The 17,001-nt window shown below is 43.9% G+C and overlaps 1 protein-coding gene across 1 annotated transcript in view; it reads right to left on the bottom strand.

The window, feature by feature from the left end:
- Positions 1 to 2,143, bottom strand: part of atp8b5b (ATPase phospholipid transporting 8B5b) — a 166,542-nt gene extending 164,399 nt beyond the window's left edge. The window contains exon 1 of the mRNA XM_080211768.1: positions 2,074 to 2,143. Coding sequence (XP_080067894.1) covers positions 2,074 to 2,143 — 70 coding nt within the window. The remainder of the gene's footprint in view (positions 1 to 2,073) is intronic.
- Positions 2,144 to 17,001: the final 14,858 nt, after the last annotated feature.

The raw sequence follows: 17,001 nt of genomic DNA, 5'->3' as shown, positions 1-17,001 counted from the left end.
TATCTTATCCACGTAACTATCTAAATGCTTTATAAAAGACAAACTTGTACCTGCCTCTAGTACTACCTCTGGCAGCTTGTCCCAGACACTCAGCATCCTCTGTGTGAACAAATTGCCCCTCTGGACCCTTTTGTATCTCTCCCTTTTCATCTTAAACCTATATCCTCTAGTGTTAAACTCTCCTATCTTTGAGAAAAGATATTGACTATCTAGCAGATCAATGCCCCTCATTATTTTATAGACCTCTATAAAATCATCCCTCAGCCTTCTGCGTTCCAGAGAAAAAAGTCCCAGTCTGTCCAGCCTCTCCTTATATACCGCAAACCATCAAGTCTCGGTAGCATCCTTGTAAATCCTTTCTGCACTCTTTCTAGTTTAATAATATCCTTTCTATAATAGGGTGACCAGACCGATACACAGTATTCCAAGTGTGGCCTTACCAATGTCTTGTACAACTTCAACAAGACATCCCAGCTCCTGTATTCAATGTTCTGACCAATGAAACCAAGCGTGCTGAATGACTTCTTCACCACTCTGTCCACCTGTGACTCCATTTTCAAGAAGTTATGAACCTGTACTCCTAGATCTCTTTGTTCTGTAACTCTTCCCAACACCTACCATTAACTGAGTAAGTCCTGCCCTGGTTCAATCTACCAAAATGCATTACTTCGCGTTTATATAAATTAAACTCCACCTGCCATTCATCAGCTCAGTGGCCCAATTGATCAAGATCCCGTTGCAATCCGAGATAACCTTCTTCACTGTCCACTAAGCCACCAATCTTGGTGTCATCTGCAAACTTGCAAACCATGCCTCCTATACTCTCAGCCAAATCATTAATATAAATGACAAATAACAGTGGATCCAGCTCAGATCCCTGAGGCACACCACTGGTCACAGATCTCAAGTTTGAAAAACAACCCTCTACAACCACCCTCAGGCATCTGTCATCAAGCCAATTTTGTATCCATTTAGCTACCTCACCTTGGAACCCCTGAGGTTTAACCTTATGCAACAACCTACCATGCAGTACCTTGTCAAAGGCATTGTTAAAGTCCATGTAGACAACATCAACTGCTCTGACCTCATCTACCTTCTTGGTTACCCCTTCAAAACTACAATCAAATTTGTGAGACATGATTTTTCACTCACAAAGCCATGCTGACTGTCCCTAATCAGTCCTTGCGTCTCTAAATGCCTGCAGATCCTGTCTCTCAAAACATCTTCCAACAATTTACCCACCATAGATGTGAGGCTCATTGGCCTGTAGTTACCAGACTTTGCCTGCAGCCCTTTTAAAACAAAGGCACAACATTTGCCTTTGTTTTCTTCAGGCACCTCACCTGTGAAGGATGTGGAGGCTTTAGAGATGGAGGCTGAGAAGTCTATAAAATTATGACAGGAAGGTTGGGTTGATGGTCAGAATCTTTTCCCATGGTTGAAATGTCAAATACTAGGGGGTATGCACAAGTGAGAGGGGGAAAGTTCACAGGAGATGTTACACAGAGCATGGTAAGTGTTTGGAATGCGCTGCCAGGGTGATAGTGGAGGCAGATACGATAGAGGTATTTAAGGGACTTTTAGATAAACATATGAATATTCAAGGAACAGAGGGATATGGACCAAAGGCAAGCAAAACTGATTAGTTTCATTTAGCATCATATCTGGCATAATATCCTGGCCAAAGGGCCTGGTCATGTGCTGTACTATTCTATGTTTTATAATAACTCAGAGATCAACCATCACAAATGTGCCCTGAAGATCATCTTTAGAGAAGACAAAAAACCACATGGAATCTACATTGGGAACGAAATTGGCCATTTTGTTCTAAGCTGGGTAGTATCCATTGTCAATTAAAGAATTAGAGTTCATTTTCATTTAAAGAGTAAATGTTCAATAAAAGAGTTAAAGGGTAGGATTTTACTGCCTTCCTCATCCAGAAACCATAAAATCCCGCCTGAGGTCAATGGACCTTTCCATGGTCTGCCCCTTATCCATTACAATTTCTGTGGCAGGCGGGACAGTAAAATTCCAGCCAAAGTGTTGCAACAGGTATTGGTTTGAGATTGGTACCTGAAGTGTTAAACAAACAGAAGTTTGTTGAAGTGAATCTGAGTCGACTCAAGTCTTTTGCTTTTGTCATTGTAAACTGAGTGCTTGGAGAGAGTTTAAGTTAGTAGCTGAATAACACCATTTAAGACAAAAAAAAATTTTCTCTTAGAGTTTTACAGCACAGCAAAAGGCCCGGTCCATCACCACTCAGAGGGTAATGAGTCTTTGGAACCTTCCACAAAAAGTAGTAGAAGCAAAATCTTTGGATGTTTTTAAGGCAGAGGTAGATAGATTCTTGATAGACAAGGGAGTGAAATTTTATCAGGATAGGCAGGAAGGTGCAGTCAGATCAGTTATGATCATAGTGAATAGCTGAGTCGGCTCGAAGGGCCAAGTGGCCATACTCCTGTTCCTAACGCATATGTCTGTAATTACTTGTATTTCAGCCTGTCCCTTTAAAGGCACACTCAAAAGTTTGATAGGATGGGAATAGAGATTCCAGGAATCCTGAAATTAAAGAGTTCCTGAGTTAACCAAAATATTAAATCCATTTCCCTCCATAAATGCTGCCAGACCCACTGAGTATTTTCAGCATTTACTGTTTCTCTTTCAGATTTCTAGTATTTACAGAACTTTGCTTTTGTAATTCTGTATTTGGATTAACAAACAAATTAAAAATGAGAAAAGAAGGAAAACACCTCTGCAACAGCTGTAGGAAGAAAGGAGAAGAAGCTTGATGGGAGGAGGAGAGAATCCATAAAAACAAGTTAAAGGTACAATCTGAAGGTTAAAGACAGTTTAATAAAAGATTTGATGCAGATATGCTCAGTAAAACACTCAAAGCTATGTAAAGCATCAATCACAAAAAAAGGAGATGGATAAATACCTAACTAGTAACAGGATAAAGGTTCTGTGGAAAGAAACAGTTTGAGTTGGACAAATGCTCCCTGGGACATCTGAGGGGCAGAAAGGGAAGTAACTCATCTGGGGAACGTATGATACAAATATAGTATATTTTTCTAGGTTTAGATTGGTGGCTGTCTCTTTAAATCCGAAGCAGCAAAGAACAGTTAGCAGGTCTCAGTTCAAATACACATGGGGCAGAACGATACTGTCTATGTCACTTTCTTCTCAATCCCTTTGACATCTGGCCCCCTTACTTAAGGATGGTGATCTTCATGTCTTATCACTTTACTTTGGACATGAACCACCTGAGACTAACAACATTCAATCAATTATTAACATGCCTTTTCTCTACTGCATACGTTGTGAACTCATGGGTAGTGTAGCCGTGACGATTGGGGGATCTCTCCATTAAGCCTTCAGGATGACATGTAATTTCCAGTATGGAGCACATTGAAGCTTCAGATTTATATTCCTCATACCTAATTTCTCCTATCAACATTGTCTGAAGGCATAATTGAAGGCTCCTAATTATTGCCCATTAGATCCATGGCCCACCATGTGACCATTTTGATGCAACATTAGTGAGTGCAGCCAGTGGTCAGGTGAGGAGGCGCACTGTACTGCATCATACATTGAAACAAGAGCCATGTGGAAACAACATACACACATCTTTACAATTACACACACTCTTAGACATGTAAGTTCAAATGCAAGGATACAAGGTTGGCTGAGAGGACAACATCTCATACTTTCAAATTGGAAAAGTGCTCACACCTATTGTATTAGATGTATTCAGGAAGTCTCAAGTGATGCTGCCAATGGGATCATTCAGGCCCTTGCAGTTTGGGGTCATTGCATGCAAGCGCTGACTGATGAGACTACATGAAGTTCCAGGGCATATCACTCTTCTCCATTTGTTAATGCTTCTGTCCTACATGATGTAAATGCACCCCTGCATTTATGTCACACAGTCAACACTAAAAAGATTATCCTGAAAAGCATTTAAATCACATGCCTTTCGCAAGAGCAGATAACATGATGGGTGCTGCATCACTAATGTCAGAAACGAAATGAAAACAGTCAAATGCTGCAGTAAACATATAACCAGTCTACAAAAATAAATGCCCATGATCAAAACATGCACAAGAAGTGGAGGGAGAGACTATAGTTTGCCACCTGAGTAATTGCAACACAGCTCTTAATAAAAACAAAGACAAGCACAAGAGGAAATGTGGAATGGGGCTTTTCCTTTATATCGTTGTGTATATTATATACATCTTGTGAGCATCCATGGCACTGCTGTACTCCTAATATTTCTTACTTTTCTAAACCCTACTATTGCATCTTGGTCCATCCCTGACATCCACAGTGGAGGTGGAGGCAGCCTGCTGACTGCTACGCTGTGTTGTCTATGATGGCCTTGGTGGGCATCCTCTGGTGGACCAAGACTTGGAGGACCCCAGCCTGCTTAGGTTATTCTGCTATGGGCCAGGTACACCCTGCTCAGCTTGTGGAGCTGAAATTGATGACATCATAGAAAGAGGACACTGGATCAGCTGGATACTCCTGGAACCACCAGGGTTGTTGGCCATGGGATGTCAAGCTGCTGGTCCTCCTCCCTATTCCATTTCCATTGATACTGTTGGAGGCCAGCGACTTCAGAAATTTACTTCAGCTCACGCAACAGTGCTGGACTAATGTCCTGGAACAAGGTCTCCACAGCAGCTGCCAACCTGCCAGAGTAAACCTCAGTGTGTTGGCAAGACAGTGTGATCACCTCAGACTGAAGGAGGATGGACTAGTCCATCATGCATTGCAATCTGAGGAGCACAGCTCACATCCTTTCATGATGGTACTATGATTGACGCTGTAGTTCCATCAACTGATTGAGGACAGAGCCCAGAGGCTCATCATCTGTCTCAGCAAACTGCTTCCTCCAGCAGTCCTCTGACTGAACGTAAGAACATAAGAAATAGGAGCAGGAGTAGGCCATCTAGCCCTTTGAGCCTGCCCCGCCATTCAATAAGATTATGGCTGATCTGAAGTGGATCAGTTCCACTTTCCCACCTGCTCCCCATAACCCTGAATTCCCTTATCTATCAGAAATCTATCTACCCATGACTTAAACATATTCAATGAGGTAGCCTCCACCACTTCAATGGGCAGAGAATTCCAGAGATTCATCACCCTCTGAGAGAAGTTGTTCCTCCTCAACTCTGTTTTAAACTGTGCCCCCCCCCTCCTTATTTTGAGGCTGTGCCCTCTAGTTCTGGTTTCCTTTCTAAGCGGAAAGAATCTCTCTACCTCTACCCTATCTAGCCCCTTCATTATCTTGTAAGTCTCTATAAGATCCCCCCTCAGCCTTCTAAACTAAATATATTTAAGACACGGGTGGATAGGTTTTTGGTAGGCAAGAGAATTAAGCGTTATGGGGAGAAAGCGGGAAAGTGGAATGAGCCACTTGAGATCAGCCATGATCTTATTGAATGGCGGGGCAGGCTCGAAGGGCTAGATGGCCTACTCCTGCTTCTATTTCTTATGTTCTTATAAACTCCAACGCGTACAGGCCCAGTCTATTTAATCTCTCCTCATAAGCTAACCCCCTCATCTCCAGTATCAGCCTGGTGAACCTTCTCTGTACTCCCTCCAAGGCCAATATATCCTTTCGCATGGCAGCAACATCTGCAGTACTTTCTTCCACCAGCTGTGGACCAGATTGTGATCTCGAACCTGCTCTACACTTAAGTCCCACCAAGGTGTGTGCCCATTGGATGGCGTTAAGGCTGGAACAAAGGAAGATCATTGGTTTTTGGAGATCAATAATTTCAGTTCCAGGACATCACTCTAGGAGAACCTCAGGATAATGTCCTTGGTGAATCCATTTTCAACTGCTTTTTCAATGACCTCTCTTCCATCATAAAGTCAGAAGGAGATTGTTTGCTGATAATTGCACAATGTTCAACACCATTTGTGACTCCTCAGATACTGAAGCAGTCCATGTCCAAGTGCAGCAAGGCTTGGAAAATATCTAGTCTTGGACTAACAAGTGGCAAGTAACATTCACACCACACAAGTGCCAGGCAATGACCTCCTCCAACAAGACAGGGTCAACCTTTGACATTCAGTAGCATTAGCATCACTGAATTCCCCACTATCAACATCCTGGGGGTTAACAGCCACCAGAGTAGGAACTGAACTAGCCATACAAATACAGTGGCTACAAGGTGCAGGTCAGAGGTTGGGAATCCTGCAGTGAGTAATTCACGTCCTGACTCCCGAAAGCCAGTCCACCATCTACAAGGCACAAAGCAGGAGTGCGATAGACTACTCTCCACTTACCTGGATGGGTGAAGCTCCAACACCCAGGAATCATGACACATTCGAGGACAAAGCAGGCAACTTGATTGGCACCACATCCACAAACATCCCTCCACCACTGATGCACAGTGGCAACAGTGTGTACCATTTACATGATATGCTGCAGCAATTCACCAAGGCTCCTTCGATAGCACCTTCAAAACCCATGACCACTACATCTAGAGGGACAAGGGCAACAAATACATGGGAAATACCACCACCTGGAAGTTTCCCTCCAAGCCACACATCATCCTGACTTGGAAATATATCTCAATTCCTTCATTGTCACTAGGACAAAATCCTGGAATTCCCTCCATAATAGTATTGTGGATGGACTTACACGATATGGACTGCAGGGATTCAAGAAGACAGCACATCACCATCATCTCAAGTGAAATTAGAGATGGGTAATAAATACTGGCCAGTGACACCCTCATCCAATGAACAAACATAAAAAAAACTAGAAGGGTCCTGCATAGATTAGTGCTTGGGCCTCAGCTATTTGCAATCTATATCGATGACTGAATATCATGCATGTAAATAGTAAAATCTTAGGTAGGATGTAAGCTGTGAGGAGAACACAAGAGGGCATAAAACTAAACAGGTTCAGTGAGTGGGCAAGAGCAGGGCAGGTAGAATACAATGTGCTGAATTGGCGAGAAATGATGAAGTGTGAAATTATCACTTGGATTGGAAAACCAGAAGAAAATTGTGAGAGGGTGTGAAATTCAAAGGAAGCAGGGTTTATTTATGCACAAAAGCCACTTATAGTTAGAATCGCTACAATGCAGAAGAAGGCCACTTGGCCCATTGAGTCGACATTGACCACAATCCCATCCAGGCCCTATTCCTATAACCCCACATATTTACCCTGCTAATCCTCTAACATTAGGGTCAATTTAGCATGGCCAATCAACCTAACCCACACATCTTTGGACTATGGCAGGAAACCAGAGCACCTGGAGGAAACTCACACAGACACGAGGAGAACTAGGGTTAACAAGCCCCATTAACATAATAAAATGTTCCGAAGTGCTTCACAGATGTATTACAAAACAGGATATGATATTGAGCCGCATAAACAGATACAAGGTCAAATTATCAAAACCTTGGTTAAAGATTCAGTTTTTTAAGAGATATCTTAAAGAAAAAGCACAATGTGCTGAGGCACAGGTGTACTGGATAGAATCTTTTTGTGGCATTGGGATCTCACTTGTTAACTGGAGACCCAGAAAGAGACCTCTGCTGCCTCTTTTCAGGAAGGCCGTCAAAACTGCATTGCAATCAGGCAATGGAGAGGCCACTGATAGTAATGCCTAACAAGAGCCGTTGGCCAATCAGAGGCTATCAGACATTGCATTCAGCAACACCACCGAGGAGGCTGTGACTGATGCAGAAAAGACACCCATCAGAGTTCCAGCATTTCTTTGTGACTGAAGCCACAGGTAAGGAACAAGGACAAGTGAGAGTGGGTTTCACTGGGAGATTGCAGGGAGAAGGGGGAAAGGGGTTTAAAAGCAAGGGTGTTTCGTTGGCTATCAGAAGCCTTCCCCTTCTCTTCCCAACATCCAATCAATCAAGGAGAAATCGGCTGCCTCTGATCAAGAACCACACCCCCACCAACCTCCACAGTGACAAGCAAAGGTTCACCGGACATACACGACATACAGGCTGCAATTCTCCCAACCCGACCCGCAACTTTTCTGGCAAGTTGGGTTGGGAGATGCGCATCGCCGGCCTTGTTCCAGGTTTTGCACATGTGCTGGGACTGCATGCGCATCTCCCAGAGCTGAAGAACAGTCGCTGGTCAGACCACGCTGGAAACTGGCAGGAAGGCAGCTAAGTAATTTGAATCTGTTTTTATTATATTTTAAATGTGATTATCGGGAACTTGCCGGTCCCGATTGAATCTCCCACCCCGTCAGGAGTAATTCATTCCGTTGGGGTTTAGGGTAGCACCCCACATTCGGGGAACTGGTGAGAGACCCCACCGGAATTAAGGGGGAGGCAATCAGGGCTTCTTAGGGGGTCAGGGAAGTGGTGCCCCTTGAGCATGAGCACCCTGGCAGTGCCAGCCTGTGCCCCCGGCACTATCCAAGGGGTAAAAGTGCCCATGCCCAGGGGGTATCTTGGCACTGCCCATCGGGCATTGGGCAGTGCCAAGAACATAAGAACATAAGAACTAGGAGCAAGAGGAGGCCATTTGGCCCCTCAAGCTTGCTCCGCCATTTAATATGATCATGGCTGATCTTTTTGTGGACTCAGCTCCACTTACTTGCCCACTCAACATAACCCTTAATTCCTTTATTGTTTAAAAATTTATCTTTCCTTGCCTTAAAAACATTCAATGAAGTAGCTTCAACTGCTTCATTGGGCAGGGAATTCCACAGATTCACAACCCCTTGTGTGAAGAAGTTCCTCTTCAACTCAGTCCTAAATCTGCTTCCCCTTATTTTGAGGCTATGCCCCATAGTTCTAGTTTCACCCATGGGTGGAAACAACTTCTCTGCTTCTATCTTATCTATTCCCTTTATAATCTTATATGTATCTATAAGATTTCCTCTCATTCTTCTGAATTTCAATGAGTATAGCCTCAGTCTCTCCTCATAAGCCAACCCTCTCAACTGTGGAATCAACCTAGTCAATCTCCTGTGCACCCCCTCCAGTGTGGTGTCTATTGTGGGTGGGGCTGGGGGAAGCACAGCTGCCACTCTGCAGACAGGATCGGAGGTCTGGGACAGAGGGAGGGCAGCAATTGGGCGTGCTGGGGGAGGTGGGGGGAGGGGTTGGTCAGCCAGGGTGAGAGGGGTGGGGGTATTGCCACTGCTGGGAGGTAGGTGTGGGCTGGACATTGGGATGCTGGCTAACAAATGGGGAGTTTGACAGATCAGAGCCACTGCGCATGTGCAGAGTTCAGAGCTGTCAGACTCCAGCGTGAATAGGCTCCAGCCTCCTGGGTTTTTGATGAGATTCCTGATTGGGACCTCTTCAGTGCACAAAGGGAAGATTTGGGTGAGAATCTGAACTGACAAAACAGTCGGGATCTAGAACAGTTTTCCCGTTAATTCAGCACTTTTGGGAGAATCACGTATAAGATGATGAAAGGGATGGATAGGGTAGAGGTGGAGAGGTTCTTCCCGCTCAGAAAGGACAGCAGGACTAGAGGGCACAGCCTCAAGATAAGGGGGAGGGCAGTTTAGAACGGAGTTGAGGAGGAACTTCTTCACTCAAAGGGTGGTGAATCTCTGGAATTCTCTGCCCTTTGAAGTGGTGGAGGCTACCTCGCTAAATATATTTAAGACGCGGGTAGATGGGTTTTTGGTAGGCAAGGGGATTAAGGGTTATGGGGAGAAGGCGGGAAAGTGGAACTGAGCCACTTCAGATCAGCCATGATCTTATTGAATGGCGGGGCAGGCTCGAAGGGCTAGATGGCCTACTCCTGCTCCTATTTCTTATGTTCTTATGGCTTCAGATTCACTTGCAGCTGGGTTAATCTCAACAGCAACAGTCATCAATTTACCACTTAAAGGTCTAAATTGGCTGTGATGTGGGATGATTGACCATCAGCCATCCCACCCAGAACTTAAATCTGGTGGAAGCAGAAAGGCAGAAATATTTCAGAAAACTGGAGAAAAATTCTGTCTATTCAGTACTGGATGCTGAATAAGCTGTCTAATAATTTAGCTATAGAAGTTGTGAGAGCTAGGCGGTGTTGGCGTACATGACGGCAGCAGTGGTTAACACTGCTGCCTCACAGTACCAGAGACCTGGGTTTAATTCCAGTCTCAGGCGACTGTCTGTGTGGAGTTTGCATGTTCTCCCTGTATGCCTGCTTGGATTTCCTCTGGATGCTTCAGTTTCCGCCCACACTCCAAAGATATGTGCGTTAAATGGATTGGCCATGGTAAATTGTCCTTTAATGTCAGGAGGATTAGCAGAGTAAATATGTGGGGTTACAGAGATAGGCTCTGGGTGGGATTGGTGTTGATGCAGGTTCAATGGGCTGAATGGCCTCCTTCTGCACTGTAGGAATTCTGTGATTCTATGTGAAAACTAATACTGTGCTTTTGGATGATGTGCCCAAGGGCAGAACATAAATGAAAAACAGAGGAACAAGAGTGGATCCATACGGAATACCAGAAGTTACTCTGCAGAAGTCAGAAGAAAAGCCATTGCAATTTGTGATTAGATAGTTAAGAATGAAACTAGATGAGGGCAATCCCAGCTGCTAGCCAATACTAGTAGAAAGGTATTGGAGGAGGTTGGTATGGTCAACTGTGTCAAAGATTGCAGTCAGATTGAGAAGGACAAGAGGGTTAGTTTATTTTTATCAGTCATATAGATTCACAAATTACAAAAGGTTAACATGCAGGTACAGCAAACAGTTAGGAAAACAAAGGCTTTCTTAAAAATGGACAAAGACACATTTCTGCAATTATATAGAGTCTTGGTGAGATTACTCCTGCAATATGTATTGTATACAACTTTGACCTTACTGCCCAAGGAAGGATATAACAGCCCTAGAATGAAAGCAACTAGATTTCTGGGATGAAATACCACAAGGAAGGATGGAGTTGACTATGCCCATATTCACTGGAGCTTAGAAAAATGAGAAGTGACCTTGTAGAAATATGTAAAATTACTAAGAAACTGACAGGGCAGATGCTGGAAGTATGTTTCCTAAACACTAGTTCTAGTGTTTAGAACTATGGTCTCAGAATAAGAAGTCAGCTGTTTAAGACTGAGATGAGGATAAATTTCTTTGTTCAAAGAATTGTGTACTTTTGGAATTCTACATCCCAAAATTCTGTGGATAGAACATAGAACAGTACAGCACAGTACAGGCCCTTCGGCTCTCGATATTGTGCCGAGCTTTGTCCAAAACCAAGTTCAAACTATCCCACTCCTTCTCATTCTGGTGTGTTCCATGTGCCTATCCAATAACCGTTTGAAAGTTCCTAAAGTAATCTGACTCCATTATAGAACATAGAACACTACAGCACAAACAGGCCCTTCGGCCTACGAGTTGCACTGATCATAGCCATACCTACCAGGCCATAGAACTATCTGTAACTCTCAATCCCATTAAATCCTATGTACTCATCCAGAAGTCTTTTAAAAGACCCCAGCGAGTTCGCCTCTACCACCACCGACAGCAGCCGATTCCACTCACTCACAACCCTCTGAGGAAAAACTTACCCCTAACATCTCCTCTGTACTTGCTCCCCAACACCTTAAACCTGTGTCCTCTTGTAGCAACCATTTCAGCCCTGGGAAATAGCCTCCGAGAATCCACCCTATCTATACCTCTCAACATTTTATAAACCTCTATCAGGTCGCCTCTCAACCTTCGTCTCTCCAGGGAGAAGAGACCTAGCTCCCTCAACCTATCTTCATAAGGCATGCCTCCCAATCCAGGCAACATCCTTGTACATCTCCTCTGCACCCTCTCAATAGCTTCCACATCCTTCCTGTAGTGAGGCGACCAGAACTGCACACAGTACTCCAAGTGGGGTCTGATAAGGGTCTTGTAAAGTTGCAGCATTATCTCCCAACTCCTAAACTCAATCCCTCGATTAATGAAGGCTAGCACACCATTCGCCTTCTTGACCACATCCTCCACCTGCGAGGCCGATTTAAGAGTCCTATGGACCCGGACCCCAAGATCCTTCCACTCCTCAACACTGCTAAGAGTCCTACCCTTGATATTGTACTCCTTCATCCCATTGGACCTGCCAAAATGGACCACTAACACATTAATCCGCGTTGAAGTCCATCTGTCACCTCCGCCCAGTCTTGCATCCTATCTATGTCATGCTGCAAATTCTATCCACAACACCACCAACCTTTGTGTCGTCGGCGAACTTACCAACCCATCCCTCCACTTCCTCATCCAGGTCATTTATGAAAATGACAAACAGCAAGGGTCCTAGAACAGATCCCTGAGGGACTCCACTGGTGACCGACCTCCATGCAAAAAAAGACCCATCCACCACCACTCTCTCCCTTCTGCAGGCAAGCCAATTCTGGATCCACAAGGCCAAAGCCCCTTGGATCCCATACCTTCTCAAGAAGTCTTGCATGCGGGACCTTACGAAACACCTTGCGTTATCACAGCACGCAGTTCATTCCACACTCTAACCACTCTCTGAGTAAAGAACCTACCTCGGACATCCATCCTATATCTCCCACCATGAACCTTATAGTTATGCCCCCTAGTAACAGCTACATCCATCCAAGGAAATAGTCTCTGAATATATTGTTGTTGAGTATATTCAAGTCAAAAGTCTATAGAATATTGGTTATTAAGGGAATTAAGAGATATGGGCATAGTACGGGAAACTGTGGAAGATCTTTCATAATCGTACTATATAACAGAGCAAGATCAAGTGACCAAATAGCAAACTTAAGAACTTCAAAAAACCTCAAAGGGCCTTGCAGGCTCGAAGATCAATCTTCAAGTATCTGGAGCAACTGACAGGTAAATTTGTTCCTGCGGCAAAATCACAGACACTTTCTTGCAGTTAACAGTGCAATGTGGGACAACTTTACAATATCTGTGTGAAAACACGATTCACAGGCTATCCTGCACAAGACAATTAATTGAATTTTATCACTCATATGTTATCTGATCATCTTCGCTTATGGAAATATGAATTATATGACATAGATGTTCAGGATGTATGTTTCACTGAAACACCCCCAACTAAGCTTTGCTCAGGAACATCCATAATGTAGTTACACACTGCACTAACTTTGGCTCTAGCAGAATTATCCTTTACTCTAAGGGTAAGATACCAACAATGCAATGACAGGTCAGATATTTGATCGTACAAATTATATTACTGTGTATTGTTTTCCTGCCAATACACACCAGGGATTATACGATGGATCTTCAATGCCATTTTATTCAATATATTTTCCCACAAAACCATCAAAAATGCTTTGTCAACATTTAAACATTATGTCTACTCACCACATAATTGAATTTTAGATTGAATTCTCTGTCATTTGCCTTTAAATATCTCTCTTGCTCTGTGGAACAAAAACAAATAATTGTTACACAAACATATGTATTTGAAGAAAATTAATCTCCAAGATTATGGGAAAAAAATTGGAATGTTGAACTAAGTTGAAGTTCTTTGGACATGATGAACTGAGTAACGTAATTGAGGTGGAAGTAGGAAGGTGACGGGATCTCCACCTAGCTTCCTCCCATCGGATTAAATGCCCCTCACCACCAAACTTCCTATGGAGGACAGCATTAAATTCCACCCTATGGGCACCCAAGTATGTGTACCCAAGTACTGATCCTTGCAGTACCCGAGTAGTCAAAACCTGCCATAGTGTGAATGAATCTTTTCTCCTTACACATTGTTTTCTGTCTGTTAACCAATTCTCAGTCCATATTAGAACATTACTGTGATGTGGAGATGCTAGCGTTGGACTGGGGTGGGCACAGAACATTACCCCGAATTCCACGTGCTCTAATTTTGCATACTAACCTCCTGTGGGGACCTTAACAAAAGCTCTCTGAAAATCCAAATACACCACACCCACTGGTTTGCCCTTTCCTTTTTTCAAATTAATTCATGGGAAGTGGGTCATAAGAACATAAGAAATAGGAGCAGGAGTAGGCCATCTAGCCCTTCGAGCCTGCCCCGCCATTCAATAAGATCATGGCTGATCTGTCGTGGCTCAGTTCCACTTTCCCGCCCTCTCCCCATAACCCTTAATCCGCTCTCTTATCAAGAACCCATCAACCCGCTTCTTAAAAATATTTAGCGAGGCAGCCTCCACCACTTCAACGGGCAGAGAATTCCAGAGATTCACCACCCTTTGAGTGAAGAAGTTCCTCCTCAACTCCGTTCTAAACCGCCTCCCCTTTATCTTGAGGCTGTGCCCCCTAGTCCTACTGTCTTTTTTGAGCAGGAAGAGTCTCTCCACCTCTATCCTATCCATCCCATTCATCATCTTATACGTCTCAATGAGATCTCCCCTCATTCTTCTAAACTCTAACGAGTACAAGCCTAGTTTATTCAGCCTCTCCTCATAGCTCAACCCCCTCAACTCCGGTATCAGCCTAGTAAACCTCCTCTGCACTCCCTCCAAGGCCAAAATATCCTTGCGCAGGTGCGGCGCCCAAAACTGCACACAGTACTCCAGCTGCGGCCTCACCAATGCCCTATACAGCTGCAGCAAGACCTCCCTACTTTTATATTCAATCCCCCTCGCTATGAAGGCCAGCATCCCATTCGCCTTCCTGACCACCTGCTGCACCTGCAAGCTGGGTTTTTGCGACTCATGCACAAGGACCCCGAGGTCCCTCTGCACCGTCGCCTGCTGCAGTTTTTCGCCACGTAAGTAATAGTCCTTCCTACCATTCTTCCTACCAAAGTGGACCACCTCACACTTGCCAACATTAAATTCCATTTGCCATTTCCTGGCCCATTCGCCCAGCCTATCTAGATCCTTCTGCAGACTCTCCACACCCTCCGCACAATTTGCCTTTCCCCCAATCTTGGTGTCATCAGCAAATTTCGACACCCTGCACTCGGTTCCCTCCTCCAGATCATCTATATAAATGGTAAATAGCTGAGGCCCCAGCACCGACCCCTGGGGCACCCCACTAGTCACCAACTGCCAATCCGAATAGCACCCATTGACCCCCACTCTCTGTCTCCTATTTGACAACCAATCCTCTATCCACACTAACACCCTACCCCCAACTCCATGTCCCCTGACCTTCTGCAATAACCTCTTGTGAGGTACCTTGTCAAACGCCTTCTGAAAATCCAGAAAGACCACATCCACCGGCTCTCCTCTATCCACTGCCCTAGACACATCCTCATAGAACTCCAGTAAATTTGTCAGACACGACTTCCCTTTAATGAAACCGTGTTGCGTCTGCCCTATCAAGCAATTCCCTTCAAGATGCCTCGCAATTTCCTCCTTAATGACGGATTCTAACATTTTACCTACCACAGACGTTAAACTAACTGGCCTATAATTCCCCGCCTTTTGCCTGGCACCCTTCTTAAACAACGGCGTAACATTAGCCGTTTTCCAATCTTCCGGCACTTCCCCGGAATCCAGCGACGTCTGGAAAATAACCACCAAGGCATCCACTATAACCTCCGCCATTTCTTTCAGAACCCTCGGATGCATTCCATCCGGTCCTGGGGACTTGTCCACAATCAGCCCCTCCAGTCTGTCGAGCACCACCTCTCTAGTAACAGTAATGTCATTAAGACCCTCCAGTCCTACCACCTTTCCATCGCTAACACCCGGCAAATTATTCACGTCCTCCTCCGTGAAGACAGAAACAAAAAAGTTATTCAAGACCTTAGCCATATCCCCATCCCCTACCACTAGGTCCCCTTTCTCATCCTCTAAAGGACCAACGTTCACCCTAGCCAGCCTCTTCCTTTTTATATATTTATAAAAACTCTTGCTATCCTTTTTTATATTAAGTGCTAGCCCAGCTTCATAGCTTCTCCTACCCTCCTTTATCAACTTCTTTGTCAATCTGGGTCTTGCTGGCTTGGTGAGGATTTATTGCCCATCCTCAATTGCCGTTGAGAGGGTAAGTCTGCTAGTTACACCCTCAAAAAACTAACTGGTTTGTCAAATACGATTTCCCTTTTATAAACCGATGTTGACTGTGCCCAAACCTTCCATTATTTTCTAAGTGTCCAGTTGTCAGATTCTTTATAATAGTTTCTCCCATTTTTCCTATTCCTGATGTCAGGTTAGTAGTTCCTTGTTTTCTCCTCCCTCCTTTCTTAAGAAGTAGAGTTACAGTTGCTAAATTACAATCTGCAGGAACTGTTTCAGAATCTATAAAATTTTGGAAGATGACCATTAACACATCCACTGTTTCTACAGCCAGCTCTTTCAACACTCTAGGGCGTAGGCAAGACCGCAGATGATCAACTTTCAGTCCCATTCATTTCTCTTTATTACGAATGCTTTCTTTCAGTTCTTCATTCTTGTTAGCCCTTTGGTTCCCTGGTATTCCTGGGAATTGATTAAAGGCTCATTTACAAGGGTTGAGAAGATTTTAATGGGAACTCATGGATTGCATGTGATGTCTATGGCAAATCAGGTGAAAGGAGGTAGACACAGAATAGATATCAGTCAGCGCCACCACGGGAAATAAGCTTCGACTCATAAAAAGGTGAACAGCGCAAATTAAGATTCTCCTAACAAATGGTCACAGATATCTACACCCTCATCACCAAAGACAGTGCAAGTGGACTCAACATTGACTGCAAAACTTTAGAGCATGACTTCTGCCCCCATCTTGTTTCATGCTTTTTTGCTGATTCAGTTTTCCTTGTTTCTTTCTTTATTTCTTCATCTTCTATTTGACAGTTCTAATCACACCTCATCTGGACAAAACTTTCATTTTTATATTTTACTCATTTTCACAAATTCTTCTATCATTTAATCTTTCTTGCATTCTTTCCAATCATAAATCATTATTTTTATTCTTTCTTTCCCCTCCTCACTTCAGTTGTTCAGAACATTTAAATTTCTATATTTTCTCAGTTCTGTTGAAGTGCCTGACTTGCTATTTTCTGTTTTTATTGTCTTGAATAGTATTGAGTTTCTTGAATGTTGTTGTAGCTTCATTCAACCAGACAAATGTAGAGTATTCTATCACACTGCTGACTTGTACCT

This window comes from Carcharhinus amblyrhynchos, chromosome 1 (assembly GCF_965287045.1).
Source record: "Carcharhinus amblyrhynchos chromosome 1, sCarAmb.v2.hapA, whole genome shotgun sequence".
NCBI classification, from domain to species: domain Eukaryota; kingdom Metazoa; phylum Chordata; class Chondrichthyes; order Carcharhiniformes; family Carcharhinidae; genus Carcharhinus; species Carcharhinus amblyrhynchos.
This window is presented reverse-complemented; position numbering and strand designations above follow the sequence as displayed.